General features: G+C 36.9%; 2 protein-coding genes across 3 annotated transcripts in view; one reads left to right on the top strand and one right to left on the bottom strand.

Moving 5' to 3' along the window:
- The first annotated feature begins 83 nt into the window (after nt 1-83).
- On the top strand, nt 84-10,720 carry Atac1 (Ada2a-containing complex component 1). Its single transcript, XM_071589637.1, has 8 exons — nt 84-597; nt 761-877; nt 944-1,153; nt 1,261-1,363; nt 3,551-3,672; nt 5,073-5,249; nt 5,345-5,485; nt 10,326-10,720. Exons 1-8 carry the CDS (start codon nt 376-378, stop codon nt 10,635-10,637), a joined length of 1,404 nt encoding a protein of 467 aa, XP_071445738.1. The 5' UTR covers nt 84-375; the 3' UTR covers nt 10,638-10,720.
- Nucleotides 10,721-10,788: 68 nt separating this feature from the next.
- Nucleotides 10,789-21,614, bottom strand: part of LOC139691777 (b(0,+)-type amino acid transporter 1-like) — a 63,985-nt gene continuing 53,159 nt past the window's right edge. Inside the window, exons 9-12 of one of the 2 annotated variants that reach the window (XM_071589635.1) lie at nt 18,164-18,287; nt 16,325-16,675; nt 14,337-14,505; nt 10,789-10,898 (exon numbers count right to left, since the gene is read on the bottom strand). In XM_071589635.1, the coding sequence (XP_071445736.1) occupies nt 10,834-10,898; nt 14,337-14,505; nt 16,325-16,675; nt 18,164-18,287 (709 nt within the window). In that variant the 3' untranslated portion in view covers nt 10,789-10,833. Of the gene's footprint in view, nt 10,899-14,336; nt 14,506-15,811; nt 16,031-16,324; nt 16,676-18,163; nt 18,288-21,614 lie in introns of those variants that run through there. The other variant, XM_071589636.1, reaches the window with a different exon arrangement.

The raw sequence follows: 21,614 nt of genomic DNA, 5'->3' as shown, positions 1-21,614 counted from the left end.
TTCATAAAGCTATCCATCTAAAATTTAAGGAGTAGGAAAATTTTCCTTACATTTAATCGTTATGGCTAAATTAAACATGTAATCTGGCCTTAAATTATCAAATTGTCAATGCAATTTCTCATACCTACTACACTGTCGATTGTTGCCAATCGAAGATGGAAAATAGGAGCGTGGAGAGTATGAGGGAATGTGAATTATCGTGATTGATTACGGTGGGCACGTGAAGGTCGTCGTCATCTGCGCGTTTTCTAGTTTTGACAGTTTTAACCGGTATGTTATGAGAATAACGTGTTCTGTCATGATGATGCTCTCTCGCGCATAACTGGCCCATACGCATTTATCCATATTTTCCCTTGAGTTTGAAATTTCAATGAAATGATGGAAATTAAAGAAGAGAATGAAAGAAAGTATTCAGATTCATTCCATCAACCATCTGAAGGAGAAGCCGATGAAAAGGAAGTGGGAAATGGAGAAGAAAGTGATTCTGGTGTGTTTTATTTCGAGACAGATCAGCTGGCACTAAAGGCTAATAAAGATTATCATAATCTTCTGAGAACTATAATCCTTTTGGAAGCTCAACGCGAGGTGGCAATGAAAGTGAGCAACTATTAGAAACTCATTGTTTTAACTAGGGATTGATTGTTGGCGGAAAAAGATTTTACGAAACCTGTTGCTGGGCTAAATGTTATAGTACCCAGTTGTTCTACTGAATTTACTTTAAGAATGCGTTTAGAGTAAACATATTAACTCTCTCCCCTAGGCTATAGAAAAGGTTGCTGATATTTTTAAAGAAGTAGAAAACAATCCTTTGGAATTCATTGAAAAAATAAAAATGGGAGAAAGTATTGGTTTACCAGAGAGACAGAAACTACCAGAGGTAAGTGATGTGCATCTTATTGAAGTTCTTCGGAAAACCTGTTTCTTTTGATTGTATCCTTGACAGATACCTGAAATCGACTGGAGTCGATATAATTTACCAGCTCCGCCAGAACCATGTCGTCCTCAGAGTAAACCGAAGTTCAGTAATGAAACTGATTCTGTCTTAAGTTCCTCGGTGCAACAAGACACTAGTTGGGATAGCTGTGAGAGGCGCTCTAAAATATTAGTCCGGGGTAAACCTTTTGATAATAGCAAACCACAGACTTTCAATCAGGTCAGTACACAAGAATTATTTTTATTATCTGCTGTTTTTAAGCATGCCCGGTCATAATGTCATATTTTAATAATTGAGATAATGTAGTCACTTTTAATTTCATTTAGCTCTGGACCTCTGAGGAACAAAGGAGATTAGAAGAATTGCTGCTAGAATTTCCTCCAGAAGATATCGAATCAAGAAGATGGGAAAAAATTGCAGATGCACTAGGCTAGTATTTATTTTACTTTAAGAAGATGCATCCGATATGCTATACACTGCCTATAATCCTGCTTCAATGGCCATGTTTGCATGCCATACATAACTATGCTCCATATCAAAGTTTTAACGAGCATTTCTTCACATCCTTACTCAACATCCCTTTCTTAATTCTCTGCTCCTTGGGAAAGCTTCTTTGCCTTACACAATTCTTCTCCTCATGTCCCGTTAACTTTGACCATTTTCGTCCAGAACCCTTCCAAGTTACATAAACTGTCTCACCTGCTCAAGTTTTTGCCCTACTATTTTCATGTACAACTCAGCCTTTCTCCTGCTGGTAAACCGCATAATCTTTGTTTATTTACATTTATTCTTATCTCAAACCGAAGTTCATCTAGTGAATTTCCATTGTACTCAGCATGCTGTGCATGCATGCAATCCCTTGGCTGACTGTAAAGCTAAAGCTTGGTCATCAGCAAATTTAACTGATTTTATGAAATGTCCACTGACTTTCATTTCTATCTCCAGTCATCCCATGCCTCTTTAATTATTTCCTCCACTTATGCATTGAACAGCACAGGTGAAAATGGACGCTCCTGTCATATGCCTTTTCCTAACACTGACCATCCGGACTCTCTATCCACCACTCCCCCCTAAGAAGTCAGAGACATGCACAGGTTGTGGATTATTAGTCTCCTATCTATTCCTATTTTCTACAATATACACTTGGAAATGAAAAAGAGTAACTTTGTGATTCCACTGAAAAAAGTTTTATCACGAGACAACCCGGGTTTTCACATTCAACGTCATCTTCAGGTGACAACTCTGACAGACATCCATCTATATATATATTATACTCCGGTAGGGGCGGGCAGGTTAGAGGGTGGTTGGGGAGGGAATTGAGCAGTGATAGTTGGAGGGAAGGGTAGAAACATGAGACACCCTATGAGGAATGTTCCTCCTATTGGCGGAGGAAAGTGGGTGGGTTTTAAAGGTTCATAGGCAATTCAAAAATCTTTTACACATCTCTGAGGTCAAGGGAGGGTGTGAGAGAAGTAGAGGGGTTCTTACCCACATAAGCGCAGGTATCGAGAAGTGGTAGGTTTAGGAGGGGGGAGTGGGAGGCATACAAAAGTTCATTAACAATATTCTCTTTGGAGCATATACTTTTTAAAATTTCAAGCTGCTCTAAAGTGTCTAGTCTAAGTCCTTTCCTCTCCTGCTGCTGGGTATGACAAACTGGACTATATTATGGCTTGACAAAGTTGGACAATGTGTATTATGGATTGGCACCAATTTAGGAACTGCCTGACTCATTCATACAGTTTCTCAGGGGCAGATGCGGACTTAAACCATAATGTAGTAGCAATGAAGGGTAATGCACCTTATTCTACAAGTTAAAATAGTGAGGATTGTTAAGGAAATTTGGGTGCATTAACAGGAAAAACAATAAGGGAGCATCTGTAGGCTTAAGAGGAAATTATAAGTTTGCCAAGGGAGCTGGGTACTACAGACAAAAAATGGAAATATATCAAAAAAGGAATATTGAAAGTCGGAATTGGAACTGAGTGATCAGTAAATAGGAGTAGGAAAACAAAATCATGGAATTGCTGGCAAGGTGATTGGAAATATAGAGACTTATGTGATTATGTAAATACCTCAGTATTTACATTTTGAAATTTCCTTATCTCATTCATCTTCCTAATCATCTCATCCGTAACCCATAATTTCCTTTCCTTTTTCTTATTTACTGTTCCTATAGTTTCTTTGGAAGTTTTCAATTTATTTTTTAATATGTTCCTAATTTTCTCTTATTGTATAAATTTCCCTGTCCCTCTTTTAAGTCTATCGCCATATTTACAAAACATTTGGGAGGATTGACCCATGATTGATATCATTTTTATGCCTAGATTATCATTTGAGTGCCTAGATCCTGGCTACTGGATCTCTAAAATGATAATAATGTGAAAAATAACAATAGGACTACAGAAATGTTGGTGTTAAATATTTGATACAAATTATTTTAATTTCTTCTAAGCTTTGCATGCGGAGGAAGACTTGATTCCTGTAGTTTACATTTTACTTTTGAGTAATGAAATATATTAGGAGTATAATGATCAGAACTATATTATATTGTTACTAATTTAAAAGTCATGTTGAGACCTTCATTGAGAATTTTTCATTGATATATTTTTGCAGGTAACAGGACAGCAAAGCAAGTTCAAAGTCGAGTTCAGAAATACTTTATTAAGCTTCATAAGGCTGGCCTCCCAATTCCTGGGAGGTGCCCTCGCCTGCAAAGTGAATATCAATGGAGAAAGGTGATCCATCCATTTCTTTCTTTCCATTAAACATGAGGGATGTATTAAAATTATTCAATTTTGAAATTTAATTGAAATATAGAGACAGATCTTTCTGACCATTTTGTCAATGTTGTCCAAGTGCATGTGTGTTTAAGATTTTCTGGTGGCAGTTCATTGAAAAAATGTCAATCTTGGGGTATGAAATTTTAAAGGTCACATTTTTACCTATTATGGAACTGGTTGAACTTAAGCAGCAAAATTCAAACCAGCTGGTCACAATGGAATGAGTGTAATTTTATGTTTATCAGTTGTAATTACTTTAAGATGGGCTTGGGAATCGATGTTGTAACTGCTATCTGGTGATTTAATTGGACTAATATCACCAAATTCTTCCTCCTCTGCCTCTGAGGATGCTCCTCTTTGCCTCTTCTTCCCTGTGATTGCCCATAATTGCAATTACTTTCTTCTGGTTATCAAATCTATTTTAAATGCAATGATGAGCTTTCAGGAATAGTTCCTGGCCTCATAAAAGTTGTTTGAATATGTATTTTTAAGCTAGTGCTAAGGGCATTGAGGCCTTTTAAATATAACTATGAAATTTTTAAGCTGTTGATCTGCTGATAGTTCTGTAGAAAAGCTGAAACTCCAGATTTTGTCATTATCTCATCAGGCTATCATGACATTAGCTGCTATGATGAGTATAGATAAGTTGAGGGAAAGTAAACAGTGAACATTTCAACTGACTGGAACTGGAATGATCACTAAGTGGTGTGCACAGACTCAAACCGGCTCAGTCTGCATACTGGACTAGTGATCCTAATGCAGACATTGAACCAGGTGAGTCAGTCTGGGCAAAGCGATTTTGAAAAGAATCAAGGCTTTGGTTCTATGAGCTGGATCATTCACTGTCTTGAACATTCAAACTGCTGCACACAGAATTATGCTTGCTGCTGTATTGAGCTGTATTACATGAGTTAGGCAGCAGAATTCTGTCCCAGAAAGTCATAACTCCAGAATTTTCAAAGAATTTGAGTCTCGTGTAGACTTGATTACTTGCTGTAACAAAAGCTCCTGTGGTGATTCACAGATGATGTTCAGGGTTTTAGACTTACTCCTGCATTGTTTCATCTGGCTGATAAGTATTTATTCTGGAATTGCAGTCAGTAAAACAGACATCCAGGTTGATGGAACAATGCAAGAGCAATCGAAAACCTGCTTTTTCTTGATGATGAACACATCCAATGTTTTCAGCATCTTGAGCTATGGTAATTCCTTGGCCGAGCTCCTTGTATTTGGCTAACTCAGTGGCCACCAGCAGGTAAAATGATAAGCAAACATTTTAGGTTGAGCCTCTATGTAGGCTTAGATTCCTCTAATTTTTTTGTATCATCTTCTTAACAAGATTTTTATTCTTTTAGAACTACCATAAGCACCAGCGAAATAATCACTTACTGTACAGACCATCAACATTTTTTCCATCCCATGATGTGCCAATGAGTATGTCTGATTCAGATGAAGAACTGAGTCTGCCAAAGAGAGCTTTAATCTCCAAGGACTATCAAATGAATGACAACATCAGCAGGGATCCCACAATGGTTTGTTATTCATACTCTTCATAAAATTGCATAAAATAAAACTTAACAAGTAGTTTCTAGTGCTATAACAAAATGGTGTGTATGATTTGTCGCAGGATCAGGAAGGCATGACCCCTCCAATGAAGGAAAAATATTCAAGAGACCACATCAAGTTAGAAATGTTAAAAAAAGTTGCAAGAGAAGTAGAAAAAACAGCGGCATGTGGTAATGCCAAATTCCAGCATATAGGATATCAAGTGAGTGTATTACTTTAGATTATTTGGCATGATCAAAGGTTTAACAATTTAAAACATTTTGATGTCTCAGCCATGGTAGGAAATAAAGATTTTTATATTCATTATTAAATCAGTTTCCACCCCAAGAACTACAACCTTGGAATGGTGGAAGGACTTGTGCATTCTGTTGACCCTTAGATCTCTGTACAGGTGTGAACAATTATAATTGCTAATAGTAGGGTCTTTATGCCAGATAGTTTAAAGGGTATGAACCAGGTGAAAGGTAGTCCCAGTAGCATTTCTTTCTCAGTATGGTGGCTTTAAAGGCATTGCAATCCAGTGGGGTGGAAATTTGAGTAATGATAAAAAGAGACGTTTCAGGCGTGATATGGTGGAATATCATAATTAATTAAAAATTATCAATTTTCCACAAAATAAAATTTATTAATGCGACCGGTTTCAATGTAGCTACATCATTGTCAGACTTGACGATGATGTAGTTACATGGAAACCACTCGCATTTAAAAATCTTATTTTGGGGAAAATTGACAAATTTTAATTTATTGAGTGATGATGTCACATTAGAAACACTATTGGGAAAAGAATCAGGAAATCACCTTAATTAACAATCTCATGAAACATTGATGGAAAATAATCTGTGCATCAGTCCTGGCAAATATAGGTCTCAGGCCCCTGGGCTGTCACGCCCAGCTGTGGGAGATGCAGGGCTTCCACAGTTTGTATCTCATGAAATCCTTGCAAAGCAAAATTGACTGCAGCACAGAAAGCATAAGATAAGATAGATAGAAAGGGCATTAAAGGAATTTAAAATTAAATAAGGCTTTGGGGGAAGAATTCCTGTGGAACACCTGTAAAGTGGAATTCCTGTAAAAAAAAACACAGTAATCAACCCGAAGGTCGGTTTAGTAGGTGATGGTAGAGATCACCCAGTACTAAGCCCTGTACGGCGTGTGAAAATTCACACATCAGGGTAAGGGTTCCTTTCCCTGTGCCGGTTATGGTTTCCCAGGAAAACCTGGTACCCGAAACAATCACTTCAACTTGGGTGGAGCTGCAGGTGCCCAGAGTGCCTTGCCCGGGAATCGAACCCGGGACCCTCCGGTCAGCAGTCCAACGTTCTACCCACTGGACTACCGCGACCCACTGGAACTACTGTAGGGTTTGTAAAATATGAAAGGAAGAGATTTTGTGGAATCATAGTATTCGGCCAGATCAATGTTAGTTCCTGTCACAAGAAAGAGGTGGCAACCATATGTAAGGACTATAGAACAAAAATTTTATTTTGAACACAGCTCAAGTGGTCATTAGGATTATCAACCAAAAGATGGAGAGGAGGGTATATAATTACTTGATGGATGATCATTTTGGTTTCTAAAAGGGAGAGGCACGTGTAATGCCATAATAGTAGTAGGTCACTATTAGAGGAGAGCATGCAGAGGAGGCATTGAATACAATCAGGATGTATACACCTCTATAATAATTTCAAAAAGGCATTTGATAAGAGTGGATTGGAGAAGACTGATGAATGTATTGCAGAAAATAGGAGTAGATCAGACATCTACATAGGAGACATCAACAACCTGTGCATGTATTAGACTGCTCAAATACAAGTATTGGGTAGAGAGTCAGGGTGGACAGTGTCAGGAAAAGGAGTAGTAGCAGTTTTAGGGGAGGTGACCAACAGCTAAGGTCATTTGCTGGCTTAGCATTCTCCTCTCTATCACAGATTTCAATATCCTATTGCCAGTCAAAATTATCTGCAGCCATCCTTCCTGCCTTCTTGGATTTCTTCCAACAGCCCTCTCTTCTCCCTCTTCACATCTGGAGCTTTCTCGTTTGTTATGTTAACTTAAATGCATGTGTATAAATTCTTCATTTAGTTATTGGGCTACTAGCAACCGGGGTTTTATTCCTTAATGTTGGCACCTGATGCTATTTGCTCAAGGATGCCATCATGGCATCGGCTACATGAAATAGCATCAGAAGTTATTCCATAAATGCCGCTAATGCCATTTCTGGATGCTAATTTGAGTGTTTGGCTGCTGAGCCCGTGACATAATGGAATCGCTGAAATAGCATCAACAAATGCATTGCTCTGCAGTAGTCTTTTATCAAAATCATCATACAGAACACATTGTAAGCATGAGAATTGAAGAGAATTCAGGGAGTTAGCGTGGCTGATTTTTTTTCACTTGCTACAGGCTGTGAAAATATGAGTTTAAATAATTACAAAGAGTAGGCTATGGGATCAATCAAAACATTTCGTAGTGTGCGATGAAGATTTTGTCCATTGTTATTGAGTTCTCTACTAATATTGAAGACTGTGATAGAGGGGAGAGCATTAGGTAAGTGAGGAAAGGGAAATAAAAGGATTGGAATGTTGAACAAAGTGTAAGATCTATGTGCTGTTGAAGAGGGGCTTATTGTAGTTTCGGATATCTGGTTGTTTTGGTAGAAGAGACAAGTAAATGCATCAATAAGCCGTTAACTTGGCTGAGTTCATCCAAAACTTTACCGTTACGATTGGATTATCATTAACAATAATGATCATAACACTCTATGACTAAATACCTAGGTTGGCAAATGGAGTCATACCTTATATTTCTCTGATCCGCAAATTGAAACTCATAAATGGGCCTGATAATGAAATTCCATAGGACATGCTAAATTTTAACATTATCACTGCATGAGATTATTTGTCAAACCTTAATAGAATGAAATAAGTTTGTATTATTGGACGAAATATAGCTACATAACGTAATAATTTGATATTTTTGCAGAATAAATTTTGAATTCAATTATTTTTTGATAAATTTAACAAAATGACATTTTGTTCATGAGCTACTTTTGCTCAAACTATAATTGGTAGCTGAGGATCGAGTACCTGCAAATTTTTCGGCAGAAATTCTGTGTCATTAAGTTTTGAAAGGGTAATAATAATATTTTTATGGTTCACTGATCATGCATATCATGTAGGTAAGGGAGTTTTCAAACGCAAAGAAAAGTACAAAATAGAGGTACATTTCAACACTATGGCCATGGTTGAAAAAGAACATGTACGCTAGATTGTGTAATAAAAATACAATGCACTGCAATTGCTTGTCTTTTAAATACATAGCCTGTGTCCATTCCATGAATAATAACACCTCATGAGAAGGTTCTTGAGATTCAATTTGAAAGAAAATTACTATACTTTATGCTTTCTTTTGTTGATTTTACTTTTCAATGCAATTTCGTATTCAAATCTTATTTCTTTAATGACTTTTGACTTGAGTGATATTTGCAGAGGCAAATGGATATGCACAGCCAATAATAATACTTCACAAAATAGCACCAAAGATTTCTTGTTTCACAATTTCATATCAGACTCTTGATTACCTACCTCAAGCTATCCATGATATAAAAATAATAATTATAAGATACGAGGTAAATATGAGCTATATAACTTTGAAAAGTGAACGGACGAATATGTAAATAAAACTTTTCAGTGGACATATATAATCTGCACCTGCTGTTTTTTGATTTTTGGGAACTATCATTTCAACTAATGGCATTGATTGAAAGAATATGTTTTTCTTTTGTCAACTTTCCATCACTTCGGATCATCATGTGAAAGGCATTCACTTTGCTCTTCCCTTATTCTTCCATGGCATTGCTTGTAACTGATCCAATCACCTGGCACTTTAAGGAATAACTTTCGATGCCAATTTTGGATGCCATTTGAAGAATAGCATGGGGTGACTTAGAGTAATGGAATAACCCCCCTGGTGTTTGGTGTTTTCGAAGGCATTGTCTACTAAACTCCAAATATTTACCCTGCAAAATTTGCCCCCATTACTTTAGTATTATCTGTAAGAAAATACATGACATCAGTAAGTTACAACCTATTGTAACAATACATACGGGTAATCTTTATTCTGACAAAATATTATCAAAATTACAAATCTCACTCACTCACAGAGCTCAGTGGTATAGTCATGGGAAAAGAAGATTAATGAGTTTAACACTCATAATGGCCACCATTGATGGCCATTGTAATCATATTTTTTCAGGCACACGAGTCTCACTCTGACATAAATGTAGGAAGTGAAAAGAAAGACATTTCATCAGCATTCTGACTACACTGAATATACTGGCCCCCACATCCAATATAGTTCAAAAATGTGAGGAAACAATACCTCTTAATTTATCGGATTCCTCACCCGCAGCCTTCGTAGGTCAATTCCACCTATTTTTCACAACTCCTAATCACCTTATTAATTTACCAATTCTATGAAACAATTCTTAAAGCATACAATTCCAATGACAGTGAAGGAATACAGTAAGAAAGTCAGGTGCATTAGTGAAATTTGGTAACTTTTATTCCAATGGACCCACTCCTTGGATATTTATTTTTTTCATCAGTCGGTGGAATCTTTGAGGAGGAGCCTCTCCTTCAATCCGACCCAAAACCACATTACAACCATGTGAAAATTAAACACCAAACGTTCTTTAATGCATATAAGACTTGTGCATAATCCTTATATTTGAGAAAAGACACTTTCTCACAGAGAAACCAGAAAAAAAAAGTCACAATCACCACATGTCGTGAATGATTTATTTCCATGTGATGACATCTTATATGCAAATGTTGATAAATCAGCCAGTAAGCTATGGCTGATAAATTGGAGATCAATAAGTGTCAATCTAATTTGCTAATTGGTGCATCTTTGGTAGTGATGTGTATATGTGTGTATAAATATATGTATTTTTTTTGTTTATGTATGAATATATATATCTTCAATAGACAAGGATTAGGATTGTTTTCAAAATATGAGTTAATTTTTCTTTTTGTTTCCAGTGTGAATTTTGCAAGGAAGAGCCAATCATGGGGACACGCTGGCATTGTGATGAGTGCATGTCTAGTGGGGATTCTATAGACTATTGTTCAGATTGTGTTGTAACACTCATGGATGAGACAGAAAATCCATTTGCTTCTGTCAACCCAAAGCTCCCAAATGCTCCAAAAAATCCACATCCTCTTGAGCATAATCTGCGCCCTATTCGAGGTCTAACAGGGAAAACCACTGCTGGAGTTTGGGATCCAGATTACTTGCCTGATTCATTCTCTGGTGGATACAATTATCTCGATCCAAATTTCATGCCCGAGTAATTCAGCAATTGGTTTTACAATAAACTGTCACTCTCATAGTCTACTGCAATCAATTGATCCAGATTATAATTTGTATATTTATTAAAAATGTATTTATATACAGGTATATTTATATATCACAAGTTCATTTTGTATGAGTCTCCCTGTCTATGCTATTGCTTGAGCATCATTCACCACTCATTCGAAGATCTCATCTTCATTCAAGAGATTTCTCTGAGGGGACAACCTCCATCAGAATCTGAATAGTACGTGACAGTGAATCTGGAAATGAAGGAGACATTTTTTTATTTTTTTACATATATACAAGTGCACTAAAATTGATGTTTTGAAAATTGAATATTTTGTGGATGTGTTGACATTTTAGTGATGATATTCCATCATTTATTGTTAAACTAAAAATAGGAATAGCCAAAAATGCACATGACCTTCTGCTAAATTTTTAGCAAAATAATAGCTACATTCTATCACAGTACTTGTATAAAGAAATGTAATGAAATTTGAGAGAAGATTCATTTCGGTTGATCAATCATCGTGTGATAGAACTTATTCTTGTGTTGCATGTTTTGTAAGAAATTGAAAAAAATTGACATTAAAACATTTGAATAAAAGTTCTTGCCTTATGTATTCCATTATAGAAAAGATATTCCCTTTTTGAAGTGGTACCAGTATGTAATATTGTTGCCATCAGTCGCATTTCTAGGTCGATGATTGAATGTAAAGTTTGTGGAAGAGAATTAGAATGTGCACCAATTTAAGTAAGCTCCTTGTACTTTCAAGCAAGCTACAAAATCCATTTCATCTGACATTAAACTTAAAGCAAAAGTGGTGTATAGCTATTCTGAAGACTCAGATAACCAGCTAGTTTTCTACTGGTACAAGATGTTCTGGGAGGGTAGAGAGGAGGTTAACAATGAGGAATGTTATGGACATCCAACAACAACACAGGGCAATGAAAATGTGCAAAAAGTAAGAGACATGCTCAATTCTGATAAATGCTCAAGTGTCATAATTTCAGCAGAAGGGTGCAATATTTTTGAATCCACAAAGGATTGAATTCTTATATAAGAAATTAAATTTAAAATACTTTGCCTTTCCACATAAACCACTTTTATAAGTAAGTATTTTAAATTTAATTTCAATATGAAGAATTTCCACCAAGTGACACCAGAAACTGTTTCTTATATAAGATTTAGCCATGAGAATGGTGTGTGCCAAGATGCTCCCCCTGGTGCTGTCATAAGATCAGAAGGAATCTCCTGTGACTATCTTGTATGATCTCTTAGACCCCAGCGTAAGTGACCTGAAGCCCTGATGTGGCCCAACTGTACTTCTTTTTGTCCCCAAGAATAACAAGGAGCTTATAATGTTACCATTTTGGAATGCAACATAAAGTCATAGAGGCTGTGACGATGAGCCTGAATGAGGTTCAAATCAACACCTTCGAGTGCTGAGCGTGATGTTATTTGCCATCGCCATCAACTACATGATGGAATGCATCAATGGTGACGGCATTGCTCTATGTGGAAGACTTAGCCATATTTTGCCGGTTGACATGATTGGCAAACACCTCCAGGCAAGCCCAGGTGACTAAATAAACTGGGAGAGTGGTCGCAAAGGAACGGATTTCATTTCCCCACAGAGAAAACAAAAAATGTGTGCATTTTCACCGTCTTCGCGGACACCACATTACCCTAACTTTAAGCCTGCTAGGTAGGAATCTCCCATTTGCGAAGTCCGTCCGCTTTCTTGGCATGATCCTGGATAAAAAGTTAAACTAGCGGGAGCATATTCGCGTATTACGTGATAGGTGTCACCAAATCCTCAACGTTTTAAGGTTTTTAACTCATGCCGCATAGGGAGCAGATGGCACTGCCATGCTTTTATTGGACCGAGGCTTGGTCCGTTCAAAACTGGACTACGGATCTATACTATACTCGTCAGGACGAGAGTCCTACTTGAGACCCCTTACATGTGTCCACTATGCCGGGATACAGTTGGCCACTGGAGCATTTAAAACCAGCCCAGTCCCAAGCCTACTTGCTGATGCAGGGGAGCCTCCATTGGCAACCCGCAGGACCTTTTGATGGGCAAATTATGCCTGTAAAGATTTATCTGAGACCAACCACCCTTTTTTAACATTGTTTTTAACCCATGGTTTTTAGACTTATTTAACAGGCAGAGAAGGGCAACTAGGCCCCTTGCTGTTCGTTTTAATGATTTTATCCATGAACTTAATTTTACCTTTCCTCAAATATGCCCCATCTCCTAAAATTAATTAACTGCAAAGCGTTGAAGAGTGAGTCGGAATACCAGTAACTCTTCAGTGCCTTCCTTGGCTCATACTGTGACTTTGTCCCTGTCTACACCCATGGGTCAAAGTCAGAATCCACATGTGCTTATGCAGTCGTTTCCCGCTACCTTGGAGTTCTGAGGAAAAAGCTAAAAAAAATTTTGCAGTACATTCACAGCTGAACTGTCAGCCATAAGGACGGCCCTAAGAGAGATTAAAGAAAATAATAGCTCTTTCCTCATCTGTTCGGACTCGTTGAGCACCCTAAAATCCATATCGGTCTTTGCACCAATGCACCCGATAGTTCAGGAGATCCATTACACCCTCTTGTCCCTTCAGAGAAAGGACAGCAGGGTATCTTTTATATGGGGATCATTTCACGTGGGGATACCAGGCAATGAAAAAGCTGACAAAAGGAGCGAAGGGAGCCCTGGGCAAAACCAACTCCACGCTGGTACCTGTGGAGAACGTAAAGGCCGCCTTGCGGAATTTGGTCGTAAATCAGTGGAAGGAAGCTTGGCGGTCCTTGCAAAACAACAAACTTAGGGTCATAAAATTGGTCATTTCGACATGGTCCTCTTCTATCTAGAATATTCGGAGGGAAGAGGTCACAATTACGCGCCTGAGGATAGGGCACTCTGCCCTCACTCACTCATACCTTTTCACAGAGGTAAAAGAACAGCCTCGCTGCAATGAGTGCGACCTGCCCCTGATGATAAAACATATCCTGACTCAATGCAGCAAATACCAAAGGACCAGAGAAAGGTTTAATATATTTGTGGAGATTCAAGCAATATTTTAGGGGATGACTCCGACTGTATAAATCGAGTTTTAACATTTTTAAGGGAAACTGGCTTAATGAGGCAACTTTAGTTTGGGTCTCATAATTTATAATGCCTTTTGTTTTAAAACATTATCTATTTATTCATTAACTTATTTATTTGTGTATTTATTTAGTTTTTATCTAAGTATTAATAAAATTGAACTGAGGTTCTAATCGTCTTGACAGTGGTGCAAAATAACCGTAGCTGCCGATGCACTCTAAAAAACCCCCAACACTACTACTACATCAACACCTTCAAGGAAGTATTTTATGACTAGCAGAGGCACTGCAATCGATGTATCTGTACTTCAGGGTGCTATTTTGAAGAATTTTGGTAATTTGTGCTTTGATCTGCAGTACACTTTTTTCCTTGAATTATGTATTCCACTTATTTTTGGGACAGACCCTTCATATCAGAGCAGCTTAGTAAGGTGAAATTTTTGTAAAGGGAGCCTGTTGAAATATAATATTGCATATAGTATATGGAATATCCCCCCGCCACACGCCCTTGCGGCGGCTTGCGGGGTATTATGTAGATGTAGATGTAGTAAGGTTTACCAATAAGTAATATGAACATCAAACTTACCTAAACAAGGTAATCTTCTCCTTTTTTGTACAAAAAGTACATACACTGCAACCCCAATTGCTATTAAAAACACTGCAAATAAATACTTGGCTGAGGGGTCTGTGATGATTGGTATTATAGCCAGATACAAAGCCACTAGCAGTATAAATATTGGTATCACTATGGGAACCTGGAAATAGATTATTCAAGAAACTGCAATAGATATCAGAAACAGGTTTAGCATAAGAAAAAATGCATTGTAGTGAACACATAAATGCATTTATGTTTGATAATAGGCAAAAGGAGTAACCTCATTTTGGGTCAGAGCTGAATTCTCAGAATGCAACTTCTGTACTCTGTGACAAATGTACTCCTTCCTGCATTAACTTAAATTTTTATTATGAGCACAAATATGGAGAATTCCTGAGTGTACAGCTCCTACTTCTATTCTTTGACCAAATTTAATTCTATATGCATGTTGATGCATCCAGTTATGGTAGGTGCACCCATAGGTTTTGAATGGTCCCTGAAAACTATTGAGCGATTTCTCTGTGAAATTTGAACACTTGTCTTGCACAAACAATTTTCCATTCTTTCTATCCCATTCACACCATGGAAAATGTCTAGTCTTTCTGGGGATTGGGATTGGTGCGGTGGCTATCGTACCAGCTTCCCACCCAGAGGGCTTGGGTTCAAATCCCGCCGGTGTTGAATATTTTTCAGAGGTATCTCGATCCCTACATAAGATGCTTTGTGGAGGGCACTTTGAGTGAGTACGCCGTCCGCCGGATGGGATGTTAAGCTGCGGACCCCTTGGTGCCTTTCGTTAAGAGTAGGCTAATGCCAAAGCTGGGTTTCTCTCCACTCTTCATCCTTTCCTGCCCATCTCCTATGGCGCAAATGACCTCAGCAGTCAGTCGCCTCCCCTAAATACTAGTACTACTGTCTAGTCTTTCTCTCCCCCTCCCTCTTCTACCGATTATTCTCTTTCATAATATAGCTGCCAGATTCCTAATACTTTTCATTATTTCTTCCAACTACTTTCCCAGCTCCTTTGAATTTCACCTTCCATCATTCTCTGTTCTCTAGCAATGTGCCAATGCCTCTCTATCAAAATATCTTTTCTCAATACCCAAATTTCAAAAGCAATCAATGGTCATACTCTTTGTTCAAACACCAGATTTTTTGTCAGCAATGCAATGCTCCATATTTAGGTCTTCACCAATACACCTTTAAATTTTTAACTTTATTTCTAGGCTTTAATGCCATCCTTCCTGCTAATGTTGCTTTCCTACCTCTTAATAATTTTTCTCCTTAATATCTCTACTTTTTTTTTAACTGCTGCTCATATTGTTATATGTTCTACCAGCTCTTATATGTGCTCTGACCATGTGATGTTTAGCTTGACCTTCCTAATGGATGAGAATCTCATTGCCTTCATTTTATTATGATTTAACTTCATCTCATACCTCTCACAGTGAGTCCATTATTCCATCAGTAATGACTGCAATCTTTGGAAAGACTGATAGACTAAACCCCGATAATCTGCTGGCATTACTGCCAATTAGCACCTCAGCTTTCATTGCTACCTCAGTCCATTTTGCTCTTATCAATCTCTTGGTATGTGTGTTTTACCCCTTTGAGTGCCAATATCACTATGAGCGACACAAATTATCTCCGAAGTGCCACCTCTGAGTGGCTTTTTTCTTCAATGGCTATAAATGTAAATAATAACTAATTATTTTTTTTCTTTTTTGTACCAAATTATGTAACATAATTTTTTCATTGTAATGATTTCAGCAAACGTTTATGAATGATAACTTTTAAACTGAATTTTTTCATGAAATCTGCATTTGAATATAGTAAGAGCTAGGTATTCTTTTAACAATCACACTTGTAACACCTTATTATGCCCATTTTTCCATAATGAATACCATGTATTCCTGAAAATTATTATCAACTTTGACTTTGGAAATATAATACCTACCAGAGTTGTATACAATGCTTACCTTGTATGGTCTATGCACGTCTGGCTTTGTCTTCCTGAGTACCAACAGAGCTACCATGGCACCACCATAAAATATCCAAACCAGAAAACTTGCAAAATCAATGAGTTCCACAATGTTGCCTCCAACGATGAACAAAGCCGTTATTAATCCTTGCAGAATCACTGCAGGAGCTGGGGTAAAGCGCCGCACATGTACATAGGACAATGCTTGCAGCATATGCCCCTCCCTACCTGCTACAAAGCATAGTCTTGTAACACTAAATTGAATGCTTAGTGCACAGCCAAAAGTTGAAAGGGCTACTCCCAGGGGAATGATGAATGTCATCACTCCTAAAAGCTTTTCTCCAAATACCTGTTGAAATGAGTAGTTACATGGTTTGAAACAACATGGCAGCCCAAAATAAACACTTCTCATAAAACAACTCAAGGACTAAAATGAGAGATGGAAGGACTATTTTGATCATAAAATATCATCTTCATGTTGGATGCACTATTGCATTTTATACATATTGTATTAACTAGGTTGATTAGCCTACGTGGTACTATAATCACAAAGAGAGCAATCAAGACTTAACAATATAATAAGAATATTATAGAGGTACAGAATATTATAGAAGTACAATAAGAATACTATAGAGGTACAGAACACGAAAGTTAACCTGTGACTTTCCACATTACATTGAAAGATTGGACCACCAGGATTAAATGTGGGAGATAAACACCACCAGTGTCAGATGCAAGTATTTGACTTTCCCTTGCATGAAATGTAATCATAATAAAATCAGATGTAATCACTTTTACTTCCTCAATTCAAAAAGTAAAATTTGAAACAAACTGGAACATGGCCATTTTTGTATTATGTAGAAAGATATGTGTTTGTCTAAGCACATGCGTGTTCATGCATGTGCAAAAATCCCAAGCTACATGCCCTTTCATGGTATTCTGTAGATTAAAAATAACTCTTGTACATGTATGCTCAGTTGATGCCGATTGTTTCAGACTACAGGTAGTTCTAGTCAGACCACTGTAGTTCTAGAGAGAGCCTTCATGATGTATACATTAGTAGCACTGAGCCTAAAATGACAATTTAGAGGTGCTTAACAATAAATGTTAGCTAGAGAGTAACAGCCTGGGAGGGTGTGTTAAAATCCCTCAAAATACTCAGCAGTCTTTAGAGAGAGGCAAAATGGTGCAATTAGGATTGGCTCAAGACTCAGCCAATTTTCAATTGCACTTTCTTCAGGAATGGTTTCAATATCCACACTATCCAAAAGAATAACTAACTATGTAATTACCAGTCCAGGAATTACAATCTACAAATGGTAGGTAATATATCAAATGTGCATCCCTTCTGCTCCTCTCCTGGGAAGGCACACATATATTGGGTAGGAACAGTTTTACAATGGCCCGGGCTTCTGCTGCATTGACTAGGAGAAAGGTTTCCTCTGGTGACGCAGTCCTTAACATTGATTTTCTCTTCCCCATATTCCTTTTATGAGAATTGTAGCAAATGAGTTATACTATGTCGCAACCCATCTCAGTCAATGCACAGGTGGGGAAGTTACAGTACTATTTCTTTTAACTCCATAAACTCTGGGTGAATAGGATTATTCTTGAATTGAAATTATATTTGTTGGAAACAAAGACTTCAACTTAATCCAATTTAGAAAGTTAAATTGAGCCTACCTATAGCATAACAGAATTACATTAAATCTCCTCTCAATAATTGAACTGCAAAGTTCAAAAATAATCCTGATCACATGACTTAACTAAGGCAGAATGTAGGGAATTACATTTATGAAGAGTAATTATCCTTGAAAGTCCAATGGTTAATGCTTACCACAGCTACGGCAGGGGCAGTGATCATTTCCGGAATGCTGAGAACAGTCATGTATGCAAGGTTCATCAAGCAGTAAACTAATGTCACCAAAGGGACTCCAATAGCTATGCTTCGTGGAATGTTTCTGAAAGTAAATCATAGTCTTACTTTACATTGCACTAATTAAACATTCCTGTATGTATGAAATAACAGTCATATTAGCCAGGGTTACCACTAGGTTAAGCAGTGGATAACTTTTTGTTAATCCAGTATTGTACAAGGAAAATGGAAAATCATTAATGCACTATTCAAAATCATCCTGATTCTCAGGTATATAAGTTTTCTTGGCTGATCTTTATTTTTAAACTCGAACTTCAGCAGGTAATTGTGAAGTACCATAAGATCTATTATGACCTTGATATCCTTTTATTTTGGGAATCAGCTGCCAATACAATGGTGGCCTCTATACAAGGAATCATTCCTAAAATATCCCTTTGTGTTTCCAAATAGAAGATATAAGACCAACAGTATGTATTTGACTCTTTATAACTTTAGCGCAAAAGGTGTCAACTTTCATGCTCATAATTCAAATAATCCTCAAGTTGATGTAATGTTTTATGGGTTGGGCAACTCTCTATTTATATCAATACAATCAAAATCTCATTTACATACTGGTATCTGAATTTACATAATATCTCATTATCTAATGAAGATGAGCCTATTCATATCATAGTTTTCCCATGTTTCAACAGCAATTACAATTTTTATATTAATATTATGTTCATTAAAATTATTTTTAACTAATGTAATGGTTTTCCTATGCATTATAACCTATTTTCAATAGTGATAAAATGTACTACTTTTCTATTGGAACAACTGAATTTGAAATGCACAAAACATTATGTATTATGTTTCCACCATTTGTGCTTTTTTTAAATCACTTAACATTCTTGCATAATGCTTCAACCGTTAAGTGGCCTTTTAATATTGATTAAATTTGTTTTAAATCATAGGGGATTAAAAAATTGTAAACCAAGCAGAAACTGTACATTTCTAAATGAAGTAGATAAGTGCAAATAGAGGAAACCTTATGGAACCTTATCCTTGTAGGAATTATGTATTTCTAAATGAGTAGTCATATTTCTGATTTTTTTATTTTTTTTCTTCAACATAATACCCCACATGCTGCTGCAAGGACATGTGGTGGGGGGTGTTAGGTTGCCACCCCTAAAACCATATAAATACCAATAAAACCACATACAAAGTCAACATATTTATCCTAACCTACACCCATAATGGTATATACATTCATGCCAAAACCTTTTTAACATACATGCATGCAAATACTTATACTATTAACCTTAGAATGTAGTAAAAATTTATCTATTAACATGCAAACTAGAATATGAAAAGTAAGGAAGCGAAATTCCACAAACACATGGACATGCAACATACAATGGTCTCCGCCCCCAAGGATACAGGTAGGGATGTGACACAAGGCTGGAGGCAGTGGGAGGGTCCTCCAACAAGAGACAAGGGATGGAAGGGGAAACTTAAAAACAAACAAATCAGAGTAAGCAATACTATAATGAGCAGTACATTCTTTAAGAGCATTCACATGCAGGAAGGGTTGGGACAACAAAACACACGAGGTTAATGAAAGTGCATGAATTTGAGTAGAACTAATTATTCCCCTAACACTGTGAATTGCAAGTGGAAAATTTGCTATCTATAATCCTACAGTTGCTATCCCGTATTATTCGTGGGAAGAAGGAGTCCTTGAATCTGCTAGTTGAGGCATCTATTTCTAGAATTTTACATACATTATCCAAGCGACCAATGTATGTTGGAATGCAAATAATTTTCGAGACCTCGGTGCTGAAACATGTAGATCTGAATTTATTTAGTAAGTTCAACTTAGCATTGAATCATCTTTTTCTAATAATTCCCACCTCAACTCCTGAAGCATTTAAGTGATGCTTTTCATTTTATCATAACAGGTTATAACGAAATGGGCTGCCCGGCATTGAACCTTATCAATTTCCCAGATGAGGCCTTTCTCAGTCGGATCCCATGCATTACATGCATATTCTAAAGTGTGTTAACAATGCTCCTTGGCCTTGGAGTCACTTGTGCCAACAATAAATCCCAATTTTTTATATGCTTGCCCACAAATTTTACTTATGTGGGTGCCCCAAGTTGTCTTTAGTGATTGTAACACCTCAGTATTTTACAGTATTGTACTTTTCATTGTAATGTATATTTTGGCCCTATTTTTGTACTTTCATTGCACCTTATTTTAAATGAAATTGTTGTTTTGAATAGTTTATTTTTTATAATACTGAGAAACGTTTCATAGACGAAGGCTGACCAAAAAGTAACTTAAGTTTCGATTGGGTCGTTGGTTTTTGCCAGTAAAAACCTAATCACATTGCATTTCACAACTCATGGGATTTTCCATTGCACACACATTTTAACAGTCTGCCAGTGAACAAAGTAAAAGAGCCACAGTCTTTACACTACCACAGCAGGATGCATACTGAGTGTACAGACGTTTAGACGACAAGATGGTGGCTCTAGTCCTACCCACCACCACAATAGGCCATAATGTAAGTTACTTTGTTGACAGCCCTCATATAAAACATGAAAATATACTTTTTATATATTTATAACTCCATTTGATAAAGTGTGCGGCAACATAACTTCGTTTTATGTAAGCGTTTTGCATTTAAAAAAGGAAGTTACGTTGCCGCACCCTGCATTTTAAATAAACCTTGATTTTACATATTTTTCATCGACTACTTTCAAAAAATAAATTTATTGTTTTACTGTAGATATTACAACAGAAAGTGAACCATCATGCCATCAAAGATTGTCTGATCTGGTATGTCCCTGAGTGAAAACAAGGTGTGCATTTACCACATAAAATGTATAAGAATTTATAAGATACTGTCCATATATCCTTACACATGTGTAATGCTGAAACTTGCATTAAACTTATTGAATATACACAGAGTAATAAATTCAATAATGGGACCTGTAGGTTTCCTGCGAAAACATATCCATTATGGACAAATATCTTGGGTCCAACCTGTAGTTTAGGAATATCCATACATATAATTGAATCTGGATTTAACAGAACTTGCATAACACAGCAGAGGAATGATTAAGGATAAAAAAATGGAGTTCATTGAGTATGGATTATGGACTTTCAAATTTCAATAAAACCCTTTGCCAAATGGCACACTAATTCTAAAAATTCCCAATGGCACACATTACTTGATGAATAGAGGAAATCGTCAGAGAATTTAAAATGGCTAATTGTAAGGATCCACCGGTTATTTTTTAAAAGACAACTTGTGTTTCCTGTTAAGCCATTATTAGGCATGATTGTAATTATGTAATTAGGATCATCTGCAGGGCAAAAAGACAAGACAGCTGCAGGAACCAATTTAAACAATTGAGAATTCTT

The sequence above is a fragment of the Hetaerina americana genome, unplaced genomic scaffold (assembly GCF_022747635.1).
Source record: "Hetaerina americana unplaced genomic scaffold, ioHetAmer1.1.p SCAF_4, whole genome shotgun sequence".
NCBI lineage: Eukaryota > Metazoa > Arthropoda > Insecta > Odonata > Calopterygidae > Hetaerina > Hetaerina americana.
The sequence above is the reverse complement of the archived record's forward strand: the minus strand, read 5'-3'. Positions and strand labels throughout refer to the sequence as shown.

Excerpts from the sequence above, each read along its gene's own strand:
- Atac1 (XM_071589637.1), top strand. The coding sequence starts at position 376 with ATGATGGAAATTAAAGAAGAGAATGAAAGAAAGTATTCAGATTCATTC. Across the intron at positions 878-943 it reads AGAGACAGAAACTACCAGAG|ATACCTGAAATCGACTGGAG; the intron begins GTAAGTGATGTG and ends TATCCTTGACAG. Across the intron at positions 5,250-5,344 it reads TCAGCAGGGATCCCACAATG|GATCAGGAAGGCATGACCCC; the intron begins GTTTGTTATTCA and ends GATTTGTCGCAG.